The sequence below is a fragment of the Bicyclus anynana genome, chromosome 11, assembly GCF_947172395.1.
Source record: "Bicyclus anynana chromosome 11, ilBicAnyn1.1, whole genome shotgun sequence".
NCBI classification, from domain to species: domain Eukaryota; kingdom Metazoa; phylum Arthropoda; class Insecta; order Lepidoptera; family Nymphalidae; genus Bicyclus; species Bicyclus anynana.
In genome coordinates this window covers 3,214,920-3,231,641 of record NC_069093.1, presented here as the reverse complement: position 1 = coordinate 3,231,641, position 16,722 = coordinate 3,214,920, and the positions used below count along the sequence as shown (strand labels likewise).

At 36.2% G+C, this 16,722-nt stretch overlaps 3 protein-coding genes across 8 annotated transcripts in view; 2 read left to right on the top strand and 1 right to left on the bottom strand.

Moving 5' to 3' along the window:
• Window positions 1-6,160: 6,160 nt before the first annotated feature.
• Window positions 6,161-10,039, bottom strand: LOC112049883 (uncharacterized). Of its 2 annotated transcripts, none has more exons than XM_024087935.2 (3): window positions 9,900-10,039; window positions 7,749-7,929; window positions 6,161-6,611 (listed from the first exon to the last, which is right to left on the bottom strand). In XM_024087935.2, exons 1-3 carry the CDS (start codon window positions 9,905-9,907, stop codon window positions 6,222-6,224), a joined length of 579 nt encoding a protein of 192 aa, XP_023943703.2. In that variant the 5' UTR covers window positions 9,908-10,039; the 3' UTR covers window positions 6,161-6,221. The 2 variants fall into 2 exon arrangements, with proteins under 2 accessions (XP_023943703.2, XP_023943700.2); XM_024087932.2 differs by lacking the exon at window positions 9,900-10,039 and adding an exon at window positions 9,355-9,456.
• Window positions 10,040-10,199: 160 nt separating this feature from the next.
• On the top strand, window positions 10,200-10,990 carry LOC112049884 (uncharacterized). The gene is made up of 2 exons (XM_024087936.2): window positions 10,200-10,427; window positions 10,546-10,990. Exons 1-2 carry the CDS (start codon window positions 10,210-10,212, stop codon window positions 10,853-10,855), a joined length of 528 nt encoding a protein of 175 aa, XP_023943704.2. The 5' UTR covers window positions 10,200-10,209; the 3' UTR covers window positions 10,856-10,990.
• A 138-nt stretch (window positions 10,991-11,128) lies between these two features.
• Window positions 11,129-16,722, top strand: part of LOC112049882 (zinc finger protein 382) — a 28,642-nt gene continuing 23,048 nt past the window's right edge. The window contains exons 1-2 of one of the 5 annotated variants that reach the window (XM_052884234.1): window positions 11,129-11,290; window positions 15,124-15,262. In XM_052884234.1, coding sequence (XP_052740194.1) covers window positions 15,140-15,262 — 123 coding nt within the window. In that variant the 5' untranslated portion in view covers window positions 11,129-11,290; window positions 15,124-15,139. Of the gene's footprint in view, window positions 11,291-11,410; window positions 11,588-11,974; window positions 12,702-15,123; window positions 15,263-16,722 lie in introns of those variants that run through there. The other 4 variants (XM_024087927.2, XM_052884233.1, XM_052884236.1 and 1 more) reach the window with 4 other exon arrangements.

Genomic DNA, 16,722 nt, shown 5'->3' with positions numbered 1-16,722 from the left:
GAAAATAAGTGCCTACATTAAAAGCCTTCTTAATTTAGTTTAAGATCTTAGTTTCCTCTTAAGCATTCACTAAAATCTACTTTTAATTGCAAATTTTTTAGAAATCTCAATTTTTTGGACGTTCCGCGCTATGGCCACGTCTCGATCGAAGAGTTTATTGAGCAAGTTCCCTAGAATATGGAAGCTGCTTTCGTCTCGTTCTCAGTATACTTTCTCTATTCATACATATTCTTTTACTTTCACGTGCGACTCTCTGATGAGAAAAGATTGTTAGCAATATGGATACATTCGACGTTACATTGTTTCTAGAGTCTACAGGAAAAAATTGACACAGATTCATAACTTTTTATTAATGAACGTATCTTTTCTTGTCTCCCTGCTCTTTACAAACACTTTTACGAAGTCATGAACATTTTATGACGATTTGTTTGAAGTTTTAAGTGTCGCCATTGAGTATCCAGGCTATTGCATAGACTCCGCGTCACCAAAAAAGTTCCGCCGCTAAAACCTGAACTAAAATTGCGCCATTACCAAATGTCAATGAACGCCATTAAGACATTAGCGCCGCGTCTATGGGACTTGTTTCGTGGCGCGAAGTCTATTTTTATCATTTTAGGTAGTACAACATACAAAAACTTATATTATCATTCAGTGCACAACAAGGTTTCCGATTAGGGTAGACTAACATACAACTTGTACAAAATGGCGAATTCCTTCTCCAATAAAGGTTCAAAATCAGTTTTCGCCAGTGGATGTTTGCATCTATGAAGTGCACGCTACTGTCATCATCAGCCTAATTTAATTTTTAGTGACTCACAACAGGGTACACTATAGGAGAGATAGGAGAGGTGACCTGCACCACGCTGTTCTAATGACTATAAGTCATCACGATAATAAAGTTTCTTTGTAATAATCGCTATCATAATCTTACACCATCGATTTCCCATTTTGGCACTCTATTTAAAAATCATTCAAATGGATGAAAGTGTTTTTCAGGTAGCATGGGTACGGTGACAGTCGCCTGTATGACGTTCACAATACGTACTATAGGTACTTACACCCTGAATCGCGGCAATCTTTCAAGAGTGAAACGAACTGTCACCCGCACCATCCTACATGAAACGAACTGTATTGAAAGTTTTTAAGTTTATCGTGCCCCGCAGACTAATTCACTATCTTTGAGATTCTATGTAAAAATATCATCCGCTGCTTACGGGTGGATATCACTCAGTAGGTAAATGACATTTTGTCAATTGATTTGATGAAAGGCCAAAATAATGAATGGGCTGAAAGACAGACGCAAAATGTTTCATAACCCGATCCAAGATTCGTAATCAAAACGAATAACCATGATTCGTATGGCCAAAGAGGCAGATATAAGATGTAATAAACCACGTAATTGCATTAAAAAATCCTCGAATTTTATGGGTCATTAAACGACAAGGAAACTGAATGAACTATATACGTATGATCTTAGCATATGTTATGTAACTTATCTATTGTATTAAAAATCCTCGAATTTTATGGGTCATTTAGCGACTAGGAAACTGAATGAACTATTAACAGTATAATCGATTCATATATAGGTCACGGTGAATTCCCACGCCCCAGTACAACAATGGCTGAAGGAGTGGATGGAGTGAGGTGAGTCCATATTTGGCGTGATACGAGCGACAGCGTCAGAGCGGATGAGCTAAGCTTCACGCTTCGATGCACTTGGGAGACTACTACGCACCTATGATTTTTGCAGGGCTGACATATTGTTCATTATTTTTTTGTTCAAAAATAAAAAAAAAAACCTGCCTGTTATACTTTTTTCGTCTCCAAGTTTGCTGTTTATGGAGTCTTCATTATGTCTTAATTAATTCTAATTGCTGTCGTTGTTGTCACGCAAAGTGGCGTGCACTTCATAGATGCATAGATGAAATGCATTGCCTACCCTTAGGACTAGTAACGACCCTGTATTGGAGAAGACAGTCTCCATTTCGTACAATTTGTACGTATAATGCATACCCCTAGATATAAACCATGTGCACGCCACTGCACGCCAAATATCATATTTGGCGTGACACCAACGTACATTCAGGTACATACCTACTGAATACTATAGGTACTCCATAATGGAGTAGGTACCTACTTAGTACTTACATACAGTAATCAAGCAAGGACAGAATTTAATTTACAACTATCACACTTCGAATTTGATATCGTAAGTATATAGTCCATTGTGGCTAAGGATCACCGGGTGTTCAGGTCCTTGGTCTGATTATAAAATACTGAGGTTTTCTTTTTTCTAACAAATTTTCAAAAGCGAATACATTCTCGAATCGTATAGAGAAGACGGCCTCCGTGGCGTCTTGGTATGCGCGGTGGATGCAGAGACGACAAGACGCAGGTCCTGGGTTCAATTAAGGTTTTCTTAATTATTGATCCAGGTTTGGCTGGTGGGAGGCTTCGGCCCCTGGTCCAGCAGTAGACGTCCATCGGCTGCTAATGATGATGATCATGAAGATTGGTAATGCGCGATAAAAATCGCCATCCCTAAGTGTCGTAAAGTGAGATGTGATGCGCTAACGGAGTAATGCTAATTTAATATTTTTTTAATTAGCCAGCAGTAACAGCGACTCTCTCCGGCTTATGTATAGCGGGGCATCAGCTGACTTGAAAGGTGTCCCGTTATTTATTAACTAGGTTCATAGCCTTTTTACTGTATCTTCTTAACCGACTTCAAAAAAAAAATTGGTTGCCTGTAAAGTCGGTATACGGGCGAAAGTTTTACGTGACAACGACTTTGAGTGGTAAAATAATTTTAATGTGAATATTCATTCGTATAGTAGGAAGAAGGATGAAATAATAGTAACAATTTAAAACATTTATTTATACAAAGAATTATATTTAAAACATTAATTTATACAAAGAATCTCGCACTGAATTTCATATTAACAAAATTTTATTCACTCGCTCTCATTGTGAGCGCATAACGTGAGCGGAGCGTAACGCAGTTTCTTGAAGTGTCACCCGGCAAACCAATTTATAAGACGTTGTCACGTCAAAAAGGAGGAGATTCTCAATTCAAGTCTTATGTTTTTTTTTTGTGTGTATGTTACTCTATTACTCTAAGACGCCTGAACCGATTTGAATAATTCTTTTTTTGTTTGAAAGGTAATACTCCCGGAATGGTCCCATTGTCATCATGTCAGGATCTGATGTTAGGATCCTGGAGAAATCGAGGGAAACTTTCAAAAATCGTAAGGGCTTCTTTAGCGTTCAATATTTTTCCAATTAAGCACTTAAGCACTAATTCAATGAAGGTCTCGAACCCAGGACCTCCGTCATGTAAATCCACTGCGCCACAGAGGCCGTCAAACGTGGTCTTAATATTGGCCTATGAGAGGTCAATATCATACTGCCGCGGCCGGAAAAATTGTAGATTCCTGGCACAGATTAAATAATAATAGGCAGATAGAGCGCACGGAACACGGCGGTGTCGTAGTCGCTCCAAATACACAATTCAAAAGCGAATACATTCTCGAATCAGTACACAGTAACACGAAGCGTCGCATCAGTAATTTCCAATATTATTCAAGAAAAATGGCGTCTTATGTTTTTAAATATTTTAATAACTGTTTACAAAAACTAAAGAAATAAGATGGAGTATTTTTCATTATTGGTAATTATTGATAATTATATTAATTTACGTAATTGTTGTTAATGTTGATGAAATACAAAATAATTATAAAAAAAGTTTTTATATTCGGACGCCAAGGAGGCGTGACTTTTTTTATGGCTTTCACCGGCTTCACCACGCTGCTTGTAAAGACTCATTCTGGATTATCTTTATTCTGTGATCCCTGGTTGATCGAGAAACGTGATCTAATTAACTAGGGTCGCCTTACATCACACATATGCGCCAAACAAGGCGATGGTTCAAATGTACGCCAAGCCATACACACGGCAGATGGTGTTGGCTTTCGAGCCATATTTGTAAAGTATAGGCCGTGTGGCGCCAGAAACAACTAGAATTACGTATTGAATTATATAATACGTTATTTTTTTTTTAAAGAATATTTGCTATATCTTTTTTTATAATATGACCAATATTCCCATTCCCCTCCAACTCGTCGGGAAAGACTGTGTTAGGAGTGGGTACGAAAATAGACCAATGGGGTGAGGATCGAAACACCACCCTTCGGTGATGAGTCCAACCGCTCTTACCGTTGAGCTATTGAGGCTTTTGATTTTCATTGCTGGAGCTTTTCTGGGGATGTACTACCGCTATTCTTATTCTTGAATAGTCAACGTAGCTTATTTTATGAAGAAGAAATGATGAAAAATCGTTTATTTTCAAATGCTACTTTAGTCTTAATATTATTGTAGTGCCTGATACCTCGCACTATCTCTTGCACTCGTGATAAGGTGAAGTTTTGTGTTATTATAATGATCGCTTGCATCGTGAATTAAAAATTAAAACTATAACGAAGTTGCTTCACAATGAAAACATACCAAAAGAGTATTGTGAAACATCCAAATCAACTTGCAAGGGACATAATGAAACCTAATAGTACAACTTTTAAAAGGCTCAAGAGCACCGCAAGATGTCATGAAATAGATAAATAAAAACATCAATACACTGGAAAACATTCATGGTAGTCACATAAATATTTTCCAGTTCTTGGAATGGAACCCACGGTGTGGGAGGTTCAAAAAGCATGAATGAACTCAGACCAATTTTCAGACCAAAAAAAAACTTTTGACTTGTATGGCACTCAAATTCATCAACAAAATTGTCTGTCGTTTTTTAAGGGCGACGAGGTGTTAAATATTTCACACATCGGAAATATTTAACACCAATAAATATATCCTGTGTCCTTACAACACAACTATAAATTAAAAATCGTAATACACACACGTGTATTTCTAACACAATGATACATCGATATTATATATACACGTTAGATCGTGATCAGACTTTTGACAGAAGGGTAAATTCTACCGAGGCAGGTCCTACGGTAATTAGTCTGAGACTATGAAGATCACAAGACATCAGACAGATGTAACAACACTAACGAACTATGTCAAGTATCTTCTACAAGCACGTCCCTGGCCGTGACCTCGATCACGGGCCACTCTCAAGTCTCGAGCAGAGTAAGCACGTTTCAAGATCGTCTTTTCTTCTTTAGAATAACTAAGTAACCTTTATTTGATGATAAAGCCAATCCAGCAGGTTATATTTTTATTTACTTACAAGTGGACGCCCGCGGCTTCGTCCGCCCTTAGCTTAGACCTCTTGCAAAATCCGTGATAACTAGCCATGGCCTAAGCCTCCCACCAGACCTGGACAAACTAACAAAATCTCAATCTGCCCAGACGGGGATCGAACCCAGGACCTCCGTCTTGTAAATCCACCGCGCATACCACTGCGCCACGGAGGTGAGAGGAGGAGGAGTACGTCAATGGTTTTCGAGATAACTTTCGCATTTGTTAAAATTGTACTTCTTTTAAAATTTCAATGATTAAAAAAGATAAATATGAACAAAACACTAATAAAAATATTAAAAAAAAAAAAACAACAACAATCCTTTCCCCCGTTGCATGATTTAAGCCAGCGGTTATCAGGGTTCCAGGCAGAGGAACCTCCGCACAATACGTGCAATTTCAAAGATAGCCTTGACCTTTGATTGAATCAGTTTACTTTTGGATGTCGTTTTTAACAATTAATATAATAGTTTAAAAACTAAAACACACGCTTTTAGCACGCACTAAAAATTACAAATGGAGTTTTCGTATTTCAAATAGCCTGTCCGCCATCTTGGACGTCCGCCATATTGGATTTAAGTCGCATGACTATTTTTTCGTACTCCTGACAGCAGCATCCATATCATGGGGGTGGATTTCAAACAGCCAGTCCGCCATATTGGATTTTCAATGACGTTTCTTAGCTAGTCATGTATTGTCATCAGAACTCAGAGCGTGTGCAAAATTTCATCCTAATCGAAGACCGGGAAGTGGGTCAAATTAAGATTCCAAGATTTTTTTACATAGGTACATAGTTAGTTTAGAAGTGAAGCTAATATACGCTTCTAAAAAACTGTTCAAAAGGTAGGTAATAGAGACGAATGGAGAAGATTGAATAAGGGAGATGATGATAAAAAGAAAAATCTATATATTATATATTTTTAATATAAATTTTCAATAGGTAGTCTAATTATAATGTTTTATATTCATTTGCGGGGCGTGACAATTTTTTGACCAGTGATTTGAAGATCGTATTTTTTAACTAAATGGATAACGAAGTTTTTTAATTTAGCTAATTTTCGTTTTAACAATTGATTTTGTTGTTCTAATTTACTAATTTTGGCTTGTTGACGTAATCTTTGTTTTCGCAATGTAGTAACTTCAGCTTTCAATGAAATTTCTGCCGGGTCATCGAGTTTTGAGTTGGATGTGTCATCTGTCAGCGATTTTGAATCAGTTTGATCATCGTTTTCCGATTTTGAGTCGTCTTCGTCTTCATCTTCATCATCATCATCCTGAACCTCGTCGATAACTAATTTTGAATCTGATTCATCATCACTTTCTGATGTAGCGAGTTTTGGTTTATTATCATAATTCTGAAAATTACATAATGTAGGTACATGAATATTTCAATAAGTATTAAGATGTATAAAAAAATAAAAACAATATAGTCGAATTGAGAAACCTCCTCCTTTTTTTGAAGTCAGTTAAAAAACACGATTACTTCAATAGCGCTGCAAAAGCGTAGCAAAAGTATTGAATCCAATGATGTTAAATACTATTAGATGTGTTACTAGGTCATGAAAAATGATGCGCTCAAAAGAGGAAATTTCCACATCTCAATGTTAGTTGTGGTCAACAACGAACGTTATTTAAGCAATTAATACTTAAATATCGTCTACAATGTCTGGTTGTGTGTTCAGGAAGTGTAAAAACTATAAATTAATAAATAAAAAATGGAATTTAAGACAAAATTGTGCATGTGTGCGCTCAGTATCACTATGTAGATCAGTATGTAGCTTCGGATCACTTTTTGCGGTGATTTTGTAGGAACGTAACCAATCTATAGTAGTATAAAATTATCATTGATTAAGTCTATGATATGATACTCTTTGTAGGTATATACAACTATGTAGTACCAAAGTAGTCAGGGTGTGATTCCACTATTATATGCTCGTCGATGCAAGATTCGCCTATATAAAGTTTTATTAGAATTTGAACTTTATTTCTATGGGATAAAAATAAAATGTCACTAACAACGTAGTTGCCATGGAAATGAGCGACGTCACATCGCTGTAACTTATCATAATATAATGCTCAAGAATCGACAGTCGTACGATTTATGAGCATTCTACTTGCTGCGCGGGTGTAAGGGGGCGTGCTTTTAGCGCATCTGAATAGGTTTGCTTATTGAGTATGCTAGTCGATCAGCATTGCTATTCTGTATTCTCTTCACCTTCATCTCTCCCCGTCTAACACGATACTATAGACAGAGAGCGATAGATACAAATTAGCATGTGTAATTGGAATGTTTGCTTTAAGCATGCTTATTGCTAGCAAATCTAAACTGATGATAAGCATGCTCGTATGGAGCATAATTAATAGCATATTTTTAGCATGCTATTTTAGAGCATGTGTAACAGTACCATAATACAAGAAATGTTTTTAGAAGATGCTATAACTAAAGGAATTTAATAGACTCAGTAATTCTAGAAATTATAATTACAACTCACTTCACAAGGCATCGATCCTTTTTTTAAACAAGCTCGGCCCGTTTTTCCAACTTTAATATCCTTTTTCCTGAAATGCTTCGAACACAGTTTGGATGCCGTAGACGGTTGCCAACTTTCTTCTCTGCGTTCATTTTGGACAAATCGTATCCATTCTTTACGTGTTTTACCAGACGTAGGGAATCTATAATAACAAAATAGTTTCATTATCATTATCAGGATACTTTAATGGCCAACTACAGAGCCAAGCCTTTTCTTTATATCTATGATGTGGACTGTAACCCACCACGCTGCTAAAATGCGGGTTGGCGGCTTTCTTCTTTCCTTTACAAGTTAGCCCTTGCCTACAATCTTGATGGTTAGTGATGTGATATAGTGATGTAATCTAAGATGGAAGCGGGCTAACTTGTTAGGAGGAGGATAAAAATCCACACCCCTTTTCGGTTTTCGGATCGTATTCAAACGCTAAATCGCTTGGCGTTACGTCTTTGTCGGTAGGGTGGTCTAGCCACTAGCCACGGCCGATAGCCTCCTACCAGCCAGACCTGGATCAATGGGGATGATGACTAGGTATGAATATATTGATTTTTATGATACATTCGGGTAAATAACGTCAATGTTAACTAATTAATATATAAAAAGCAAAGATTGACTGGATATTTGCAAAATAAATGAGATTTTAAAATTTCAAAATCTATTAAAAATCTTTTGTCGTAATTAGATGAAAATTCATACAGTTTTAGCTTCCTTACATTAAATGTGACATTTTCTAATATATGAACTATAAGCATAAACGCACAAATAACAAAGATATTAGTAATTTTGTTTGAACGCGCATACAAATCTAACGATCATTACATTGCCTATGACGTCATTATTTCGAGCCATTTTGTATGGGGCGTTTTTCAGGGATCCGCGGCAGCGCCGCAAATCTGACTCTTTAAATCTCTGTAGCTCCGAAAGTAATGATCGCAAATACCCTGTTCCTTTTACAAAATTGCTTTACTATTAGTATACTCTTAATTTATGTACAATTTAAAAAACTGTCATCATCCCTATTGCGCCACGGAGGCCGTCAAATCTTCACGGACGCCGGCCATAAGGTGTTAATGTTTACACTTTTTATCAATAACTATTATTAGGTACCTAGATGTAAATAATAATTACTAGTACCGTAATTATTATTTACATCTAGGACAGTACCGTAGTAGATTACACAAACTCGCCAATTCCACACTGAAAATCTGTACTGTAGAATTCTAGAAAGAAACGAAAACCTCACAATAGGTATTTCATAGCCCAATCCAGGACTGCAACAAAATGCACAAACTTGAATTACCTGTTTCAATATATTCAAGATCTTGAGGTCATACATATAAAGGTAAAAGCGATATTAAGCAACATTTTTTTTAATGAATAAAAAGTTTTAGAATTATGGTCACAGTGGAATTAACTTTAAATACCTGTGCACACAGAATGAAGATCATACATAGTGTATTATCTATGGATCATACAGAATGAGTCGCAAGCAGCGTGATGAAGCCGGTGTAAACCCATAAAAAAAACAAACGTTACGTACACCGTCGTGTTCCGTACGCTCATTACTTACGAAAAAAAGCTCCAGTTAGAATCAGGGCATCGGCCGGACCGAGACTTACAATATCGCAACACGCAGGTCGGCATTTTTTCGTTTAGTAACGTAAAGTAATAAGTAGTAAAACACAACCGTTATAGTGCACTGTTAACATAAGACTGAGTAGATAGTTGCCAATTGGCCAATACTACAGTTGCCAATTGGCAACAATTTCGTATTCAAAGCAAATACCTACGAAGAAATAATTTATTTCGATCTCTGTCTATCGTATTTTATTGATCTCATTTAGAATTAAACTTTTTAAACTGCTAACGCCCTCTACAAGCTGGGTAATACATTTATTTATATGTTGACCCTTTGTTGACCATTTTAAATTGCATAATTCGTATTTGGCGATTTATTGTAATGGAATATACCTTTGGGTATTTATATCAATTCCTTAGACCGGCCACTAACGCATCTCATTACAAAGAATAAATATTTCAAATTAACATTTAATTTATGTTACCAACCAAACAACTCTTTGTAATAGCGCCATCTAGCCAACGTCATCAACTTACTTTAACATGGAGGTTGCCAGGTTGCCATCAGTAGCAGTAGCCTTCTAGATTGTACACAGAATAAAAATGTCTATAAGGTTTTCTAATACTATGCATTAGATCAAATAAATTTAATGAAATAAAAACATAATTTGATTTTATTTAGTTTTCGTGTATTTGGATTTCTTTTATTTTAACAAATCAATAGTTTCACAAACAATCAAAAGTGTAATGTTTTTAGATAGATGCTGCCAGTCAAAATAAAAGAAAAATAAATAAACAGCTGCTTCATCGCTGTCAAGTGTCAACTGTTGTCATTGTCAAATTGTCAATGTCAAGTGACAGTAAACGAAACGAACTGTTTGTGAGAAATTATTTCCAATTCTATATTTTTAACAAATTAAAGTTGGCATACATTGTAATTTGTATGCCACTTATCATTACTATTAATCGTAAACAGATGACTTTTGGAAAAGAAGGCACACTCAACTGGAACACTTACATTGAGGGCAATGGACATTTTATAATAAGAAACATGACTGAAAATAGGTACACAGGATTTAAATGCTTATAATTTCCCATAAATCATACTGTCTATGTGTTAACATATTATGTGTGTTATATTTACTAGGATATTAATTGATGTGAGTGTGTTTCTTGATTTCAGAAAAAGGTCTCGAGAAGAAGACTCTTGTGAATTCATGCCTCTATCAAAGAGGATTAATAACTTGCATATCAACAATAACTTGACGAGTACGTCTTTATCTCAGTCTTCAGACTCTAGTCATAGTCAGAGCAGTGCCATAGCAACTGAAAATGGAATTTCGTCTCCCAGTTCATTGTCTGATTCTGAAAGAAGGCCCAGTTACGACCCTGGGATTAACTCATCTGAGAGCAGATATTTCTATGAGAATAAGTTACTTTTCGAATTGCATTTAGAAAGGATACAAAGATCTGGACAACAATTTCCTTTTTAGTTAACTTTAGAATAAATTTACCTACCTGTATTGTTACGTCTAATTTTATTTATATCTACCTACTTTTTAAAACGAAAATGTTAATAATTTGTGAATGTTTCAGTTGATTTGTGTAATAAATAAAATAAAACCTAATTAATGATTTTTTTAACTGCAAGGAGACAAGAACAGCTGCATCCTTGCTCATTGCCTCATTGCTGCACTTCTCATTTTTTTACGATCTTGTTCATTGACCAATCACATAAACCTATTTGTGCGCCACCTAGCGTTAATTTTATCAAACGTTAAAAACATGATGGCGGATATCATTTGTTGTGTGTGAGGGAACGTTGTTATTTATTTTATGTGTCATCAAATGCAACAAATTTTAATTTCAGTGAAATTTAGTAATAAAAACTTATTGTGTTGGTGATTGTAATTTATCAATGGTGTGAGGTAAGTAAATAAATGTAGATTTATCTCGTAACGTGTGAATATCCGTGACCTTATTTTGGAAGCGGTACTTTGTGTACCGTTAGACGGGCGCGTGGCCGTCCCTGTGTTGTCGCGAGAGTGCCGCTGCCGAGAGGGCCGGAGTCGTACAACCCCTCCTCTCGCGATTTTCCTGGCGGTGGTGGAAGGAGCCGGGAGCGGGAGTGATTTGGTGTGTCGATAAGCATATGGAGGGGATCCCGCTACTGGTGGGGATGCGTGTAGCCGCGCGATGGACACTCAGCTGAGCAAAAGGAACTGGTAGGGGTGAACAACCTTGTATCATCCTCGCGTACCGCCTACGAACGGATACAAACGAAAATTTATGAATTAAAATACGAGAAAAATCCCTCCATTGCGTAACGGAGTCTCGTAAAACGCCATTTGTTGCATTTTCTTTGTCTCGATCGCATGGCAGTCACTTGGGGTGACCTTGTAGCAAAGTTCAAATGTCCAAATTGTTAATACGTATTTATATCTTTGCGGATGGCCTTGCGATGAAAAATATAATTATTTACCTAACTATCTAGATTTTTATGTTGAGTTAGATGCCAATTTGATGATTTGATTCAACGATACATTGAGTACGAACCAAAATTAAAGGTATACTTAATGATAAAATAAAACACCACATGTAAAAAATATATACTTATTTCGCAAAGAAAGATGTTACAAATTAAATACCTATCGCTAATTCATTTATAAATAAAATGTAGTCGATGTGTGAGTCTGAACATAAAGGGCGCGATTTTAGCTAGAACAGAACTTGGCTTTATCAGATTTCTATTCACAAAACTCGTAACTAAGATCGAGCAACGAATTGAATTACGTAGTACGTACGATCAATTAAAACAAATCTGTTTACGAGTACACACACGCAAACACACACATGTAAATCCGAAATGTAGGTAAAGTATCAAGACGGTTACCCAACCAACAGGCTTCCTACATCAACTGAACCACAACCACACCTTGCCTTGTGAAAGTAAAGAGAAAGTAAGCATCGTACCAAACCTAGTCACTGTACGTACATACGAACTGCGTACAGCCGACTACGTACTAAACGAGTATCGGCTCGAGTCTGCACAAAAAACTTTCTTTAACCTACTTTCTTCATAGTCGCGATCATCGGTGAGAGGCGATCTCGTTGTCTCCAGCGAATTCAGTGTTTCGTGTTTGGTGGTCGGTAGTGGTGTGCTCTGGCCCCTACCATCCTTCCCAGTGTAGTCCCGATGGTAGGTGGTGGGATCGCGTGGGGATACGGTGGTGAATGACTCAAGTGGGACTAGAGTGGGCTTTGTTAACCCACCCGTGGAAAAAGTGGGTGAAGAATGTGTGATATGCAGAAAATGCCTACACGAGATGATGATTCTTGGTAGGGGAAACATTTTCATTGTTGTTTAATTATTTTTTATTAATACCTAGTAGGTATATTAAATTTATATATTGATTTATTATAATAGACATTTGTATGAAATATATCATACAAATTATTATAAATATTTATTGGAAACTAACAGTATAGACAGTTTTGATTTGTGTAAGAGTTTTAATGTACCTACTTTTCTATTTCAGTTTTTATTGATGATTGTTAAGTTTAAATTACTTTTGTACACTAATAATATAAAGAAGAAAGATTTGTATTTTTGTATGTAATGAATAATCTCAAAAACTACTAGGCCGATAATTTTTTTTTTTTTACCAATTGAAACCTACATTATCAGGGAGTAGCATAGGCAATAATTTATTTTTGTATTTCCACAGGAATGGTAACTATGTGGGTGAAACCGCAGAGTTCTACTAGTAACTAGTAATTTAGTTTAAGTAATAGTTGTTACAAACATATTCATAATTTAGTTTAAGGAAATATATCAAACAATCCACATCCACATTAGATAAGATTAACATATGAGGAGTCGTGATAGCCCAGTCGATATGACCTCTGGCCCCGATTCCGCAGGGTGTGGGTATGAATCTGATACGGGCATATACCTCCAACTTTTCAGTTGTGTGCATTTTAATAAATTAAATATCACATGTCTCAAACTGTGAAGGAAAAACATAGTGAGGAGACCTGCATACCAGATTATTTTCTTAATACTCTGCATGTGTGAAGTCTGCCAATCTGCATTGGGCCAGTGTGGTGGACTATTGGCCTAACCCCTCAGCAGTGGGCCAAATAGGGGTTGATAATGATGATTTATCCTTCTGTCTATTGGGTAGTCATGTAGTGCCAAAGATTAATTACAAACACAAACTCAAGTTAGTGATTTTAATTTATGTATTTATGGATATACTAGTGCTTAGCAGTTACGTCCTAAAGAAGCCCCTTAACTCTACACACAGGTTACAAGCCCTTAAATCTGCTCAGAATTTTTTTCTGCCCTACATCAGATGCACCCGCACTGTGAATCCACTGAATATTCTCTCTATTTCAGACTCTATCTCTGTTTCAAGTTTCATAGTGATCAGTATAAGACACAGAATAATGTCACGTTTACCACTTAGTTCAATGGAATTTGAATTAAAACTATAAATAAATACAAAGTAAAATAAATTAAATCATCATCAGCCGATGGATGTCCACTGCATTACCTAGATCTTTGTAGGGACTTTCAAACATTATGGTCTTATGACATGGGAAATTAAATGCATACTACAACATCAAATGCAATTATATTAAATCTCAATGACACAATATCCAAAATTTAAGGTGACAGCAACACTTACTTACAAGCTAGGCTTGTGTATTTCACAATAATTATTAATAAACTTTCATGGGATTAATTATTAATCTATAGTTGTGAATAGTTGTTAACAAACTAAATCAATCATAATATAGTACACATACCTAATAAACAGCTAAACATATTTTAGAAAACTTAGTACTACCATTGCAGAGTTGTAAGGCTTAAACAATCTGTGCTTTCTGTATCTTGATCAAGTCATGATCTACGAGTAAGAGTCAAGTGTAAACTTCTTAGGATGATGCTTTAAGCTTTTAACTGACACAAATTATTATAAAAGTATTGAAGCTTATTTTTAAACTTGTCGAATTTGTTAACAACATACAATATGTTGTACTGCTATAATAATCATCATTATCATTATTAACAGCTGATGGATGTCCACTGCTGAACATTTCTAAGTATTATGGTCCACCAGCATCCAGCGACTCTTCAACTTGCTTGATGTCTTCGGCCTACATATTGTGGGGCGGACCAACACTATACACATATACGTATAAAAATCATCATAAAATACCAGAGGATCTCGCTATTTAAGATGTAGACCAGACATTTTCCTTTTTTCCAAACAAATTAAGCATATAGTACTTGTTGAACTTACTGTGACTCCCACAGGAGACTAACATTCCGAACAACCACAGTATAAAAGTGAATAAATATTATGAACTAACAAATGAACTAACTAAAAAAAGCTATGTAGTTAGTCTGTATGCTGTAGAAGTAGGTGTGAGAGGATTACCGACAAAATCTCTATAACTTGCTTAAAGCTTGGCCTCTCTAGAACTGCTGCTAGTTCTATATTAGATAGGGTATCCAAAACTGCTATAATAGGATCTTACCAAATTTGGCTAGGCAGGGAGAACAAAACAAGCGGAGGAGGGGAGAATAGATCGATTGTTACGGAATTCCTTAACCCTACATCCTGTAGTCACAAGTCCAGGACTCTGCTCAGAGTTTTTCTCTCTACCATGCGATGGACCTGACACATGCACAGTGAATCCATGGAATACTAAGATATTAGTCTTATATTATTGAATGTGTTGTTCTCAGTGACGAAGACTCTGAGATGAACTTTGCTGCGTTCCAAGCAGTGGGTGGACAGGGGACGCACTTTGTGACTACTGCTGGACAGATGCCCGTTACTAAGCTGCAGCAAAACATGACCAATAATGGAAATGCTCTGTCACAGGTACTGTAACTATTGACCTCATCGTCATCATTTTTAGCTGACATCAAAAAAAGGAGGAGGTTCTCAATTCGACTGGTGATCAGTTTGATGGCGTTGCTAAACCGGTGTTGTGTTAATTTAAGCCGATTCTGAAAGAACACTGTCTAAAATCCCAAATCTTTCTTACATGGCATGAATTAATACATCATCGGGCTAGCACCGCCTTCAAACTGATCATCAGTATCAACATAATATATGATACATAGAACTTAATACGATGTTATTTTTCGCTTTTTAGTTTAGTCAGTATGTTTTATGTTTTTGAAGACGGTTGAATTTTTTTTATTAAAATTTTCAACAACCCATATATGGTTCACTGTTGAGCACAAGTCACCTCTTAGAATGTTTGATTTTACTTTAATACTTGATACTGATTCCTGACATCATTATCAAGCCATATTCGGCTCACTGCTGAGCTTGAGTCTCCTCTCAGAATGAGATGGGTCAATAGTCCACCACGCTGGCCCAATGCGGATTGGCAGACTTCACACACTCAGAGAACCGTTTGAGGCATGTGATATTTAATTTCTTAAATTGCAACTGAAAAGTTGAAGGTGCATGCCCCGGACCAGATTCGAACCAACAACCTCCGGAATCAGAGGCAGAGGTCATATCCACTGGGCTATTACGGATACCTGACAACAATGCTGTATTATACCTTTAAGAGATTGCTTTGTTTAGCACTAGCACTACAAGTTTTCCTCTTCCCATTTCCATTCCTATTGCCATTGTTGGTGTAAATCTATACTAATATTATAAAGAGGTAAAGTTTGTAAGTTTATAACTGGCCTTCGGAACTACTGATCCAATTTCAAAAATTAGCTACGCTATTGGGGTGTTATATTTCATCCCCTTATTCTCACGGGAACAGGAACTACAGGGTGAAACCGCTGGGCGTTGTCTAGTTTTTAACCGACTTTTAAGAAGGAAGGAGGTTATCAATTTGACGCGGATGTTTTTTTTTCTTCAATATGTTTGTTACCTCATAACTTCGCCTTTTATTTTATTAATCAATTTTTAAAATTCTTTTTTTGTTTGTAAGAGTAAACTTCCAGGTAGGTCCCATTTCATTTTCGATGAAAATCGGTTTTGTAGTTTTCTGTTAAAATCAAAATAACTCAAATACGTATTTGAAGTCGGTACCATTTTTATGTTAAAAAAATTATTAGTATGACTAAATCGTTTAGTATTACTTAACATGCTTTGAAAGTAGGCTACAAAAATAAACCCTAGGCGTGAACGCCTAGGTTTTATATTTGTAGACTTAGTGAACTAGGCACTATTTGTATTACATAATAATATCTATGTACCTATTACCAGTGATACGACTTATGTGGTTGTGACTTTCACTTCCGCTAAAGATTCTTCTCAAGTGAAACCTGAAACAACGGACCCATTGTTTGAAGTTAAGAAAGAATCAT

Coding starts and splice junctions, on each gene's coding strand:
- LOC112049884 (XM_024087936.2), top strand. CDS start 10,210: ATGTCAAGTGACAGTAAACGAAACGAACTGTTTGTGAGAAATTATTTC. Junction 10,428..10,545: donor AGAAACATGACTGAAAATAG/GTACACAGGATT, acceptor TCTTGATTTCAG/AAAAAGGTCTCGAGAAGAAG.
- LOC112049883 (XM_024087932.2), bottom strand. CDS start 9,428: ATGCCGACCTGCGTGTTGCGATATTGTAAGTCTCGGTCCGGCCGATGC. Junction 7,930..9,354: donor TCTAACTGGAGCTTTTTTTC/GTAAGTAATGAG, acceptor TTGTTATTATAG/ATTCCCTACGTCTGGTAAAA. Junction 6,612..7,748: donor AAGGATCGATGCCTTGTGAA/GTGAGTTGTAAT, acceptor TGTAATTTTCAG/AATTATGATAATAAACCAAA.